Here is a 2905-nt window from a genome sequence, read left to right as displayed (position 1 = left end):
GAGTCCTAGCTTCCAGTATCTAATCATTGAAACACTCGCTCATGTTATTATCAACAATCTCACATGCATTCCATCATTTATGTAAGCACTACAAAACTTCTTAATATCAATACGTCTAAATGCATCAACTGCTTCTTTTGAAAGAACTTCCAACTGCCCCTTTGCCCTAAGATAACTTGCCTCAATTGTACTCATTACTAACCGCAAGAAAAAGTGTTTCAAAGCAACTCCATTATGCTTATTCTTCCAATTAGAATACACATACCTTGCACAAACTCTTTGTTCAACATGCGGAAGAAGTGTCTTCACAGCTTTTTCCAGCCCCGACAAATCAAAATAGACCCAATCATTTAGGAGAATAACAATTAAGAGTATAAAGCAAATGAATGACTGAACAAAATAGATACCTTTTGCTGATCACTAATCAATGTCCAGCCAAATCCATCTCTAATTCCCAAGTCACACATCAAAAGTTCAAAAAACCACTTTCAACCACAACCCATGCTATAAGGAACATTTGATTATTCGCATCCCTCCCGACAGTACTCATTAACTGCCTCTTAAGCTAAGTTTTTAAAAAACATCCATCCACACTAATGACAACTCTGCAACCATCAAGAAACTCATTTCTTAAACTCTCAAAGCATACATATAGCCTCTTAAACCTACTTGCACAATCAGGTCCATCCCTATCAAGTACTAATTCAAATGTACTTCGCCTATAAACCTTCTTCAACTCAGCAAGATATGCAGGCAGCGGATTATAGTTGACGCAGCGTATACGGAAGTAACTCGTCACGGACCCGTTGATTCGCGCACGAATACCGGAACTACGACCTTCTACCACCTATTGATTCAACAAATACCAGAAAATAGGCATCAAACTCAAATCGACTCCGAGATTAGGCAAAGAGCACGAAAGCTCTGAATTTTATTCACTGATCAAAAGATAACTCTCTTAACCCTAGGGCTTAAAAAGCTTAAATAGGGTTTAAAAAATCTAAATTGTACAAAAAGAAATAAACTTTCCTAAAATTGTAAAAACGCCCAAATAACATAAAAATGCCCGTTTTAGGCCCTAAATGATGGAATTCAGCCAAATACTGTGAGTTTTGCTCCGGAGGCCGTTTTCCTCGAGACAGGGTCGTCATTACCTATTTTTCTCGAGATATCGATTTGTCATATCTTTTGCCGCATCATTCTCCCCTGGGTGGAGAGAATTCACCCTCAAATTCACCCTAAGAGTCCAGAGATAAAATTATCCACACAAACATACATATTCCATACTTGATTGGAAACTGATATTAGCCAATACTCCAGAACGGATGATTGGAAAAAATTCTAACTCAAAATACTATGCCGCGGTGATTGGTTCGATAGATACATCTGACATCCTCGTCCTCATCTGTTGATTCGAGGCACGGTACTTCTCAATTTCCTACTTCAGCCTCGCTTCCTTCCTATCTTTTCTTTGCGAGTCCATTTTCTTGTCGATGGCCTCCCAGACCGCATCAACCTCCTTATCGTCCTCATCATACTTCGCAAAAGCAAAGACACCCATATCATTCCCCTCAAATTCATCGAATTTCCAGTTCTCATCATAACCCTTGTCATCTTCCTCATCATCCTCGTTGAACTCCGGCTCTCCATCGCCTCCCGTTAAAAAAAATGCGTTGTCAGACGGACCCTCTTCAATAAATATATTCACGTCCCCTTCAGAATAGGAATCATACTCGACAAAATAAATCTCTCCCTCTGACTCCTCGCCAGATTCCTCTTGCTCAGGATTAGGGTTAGGGTTCGAGTTAGGGTTTTCCCGATTCTGGTTCTCCATAAGTGCAGCCATTTGCTGTGTTAGCTGCTCCATCATACTATCCATCCTTTGATCCATCTGCTCCATCCTCTGTTCCAGATGTCGCAGGTTGTCACGCTCAAGAACATCGTCCACACGATCCCTCCTCCTGGGCAGCATGGTCGATCAAGATCAAACCGTAGGTTTTGATACCAACTGACGCGTAAACGTGAGTAACTCGTCACAGACCCGTTGATTTGCGCACGAATACCGGAATTACGACCTTCTACCACATGTTGATTTTAAGAATACCAGGAAATAAGCATCAAACTTGAATCGACTCCGAGATTGGGCAAAGAGCACGAAAGCTCTAAATTTTATTCACTGATCAAAAGACAACTCTTTTAACCCTAGGGCTTACAAAGCTTAAAAAGGGTTTAAAAAACCTAAATTACACAAAAAGAAATAAACTTTTCTAAAATTGTAAAAACGCCCAAATAACATAAAAATGCCCGTTTGAGGCCCTAAATGATGGAATTCGGCCAAAATCTCGTCTTTTCACAGCCAAAGGCTGTGAGTTTTGCTCCGGATGCCGTTTCTCTCGAGACAGGATCATCATAACCTATTTTTCTCGAGATACCGATTCGTCACGTCTTTTGCTGCATCAATAATGCTCTTCCATGGACCCTACAATAAGATTTCTTGCATGTGTTCTTACTCTGTAGCAAGTAACTTTGGACATTTGGATTCCAAATTGGATAGTAACCTCCAGTATCATGTCTAAAACCCTCTAGTTCATATTTTCCCTAACTTTCTCTATGAAATGTTTTCCCAGCCATTCATAGTTGCCTCTTTATTCCTTGCAACTCTAAAACGTGTGTGCTCATTGGTAAATCTCTTCACAGCAAATCCTTCTCTTTTACGAGTCCAGCTACCATAAATTCTTCATGAACATTGCTTTTCTTTGCACGGAACCTCAATATGCATCTTACAACTCCTCTTCCACCTCAACTCAAAGCCATTCACAATAGCATAACTCCTTACAGCTTTCTTGAACTAATCATCATATATCAGATTCTCACTTAGTGTGATATTGGAAATATCACAATTGGG

At 40.0% G+C, this 2905-nt stretch overlaps 1 protein-coding gene across 1 annotated transcript; it reads right to left on the bottom strand.

The window, feature by feature from the left end:
• Nucleotides 1-1438: 1438 nt before the first annotated feature.
• On the bottom strand, nucleotides 1439-1972 carry LOC116214402 (centromere-binding protein 1-like). Its single transcript, XM_031549811.1, has one exon. It carries the CDS (start codon nucleotides 1970-1972, stop codon nucleotides 1439-1441), a length of 534 nt encoding a protein of 177 aa, XP_031405671.1.
• Between the last annotated feature and the right edge of the window lie 933 nt (nucleotides 1973-2905).

Source organism: Punica granatum, chromosome 7, assembly GCF_007655135.1.
Source record: "Punica granatum isolate Tunisia-2019 chromosome 7, ASM765513v2, whole genome shotgun sequence".
NCBI lineage: Eukaryota > Viridiplantae > Streptophyta > Magnoliopsida > Myrtales > Lythraceae > Punica > Punica granatum.
This window is presented reverse-complemented; position numbering and strand designations above follow the sequence as displayed.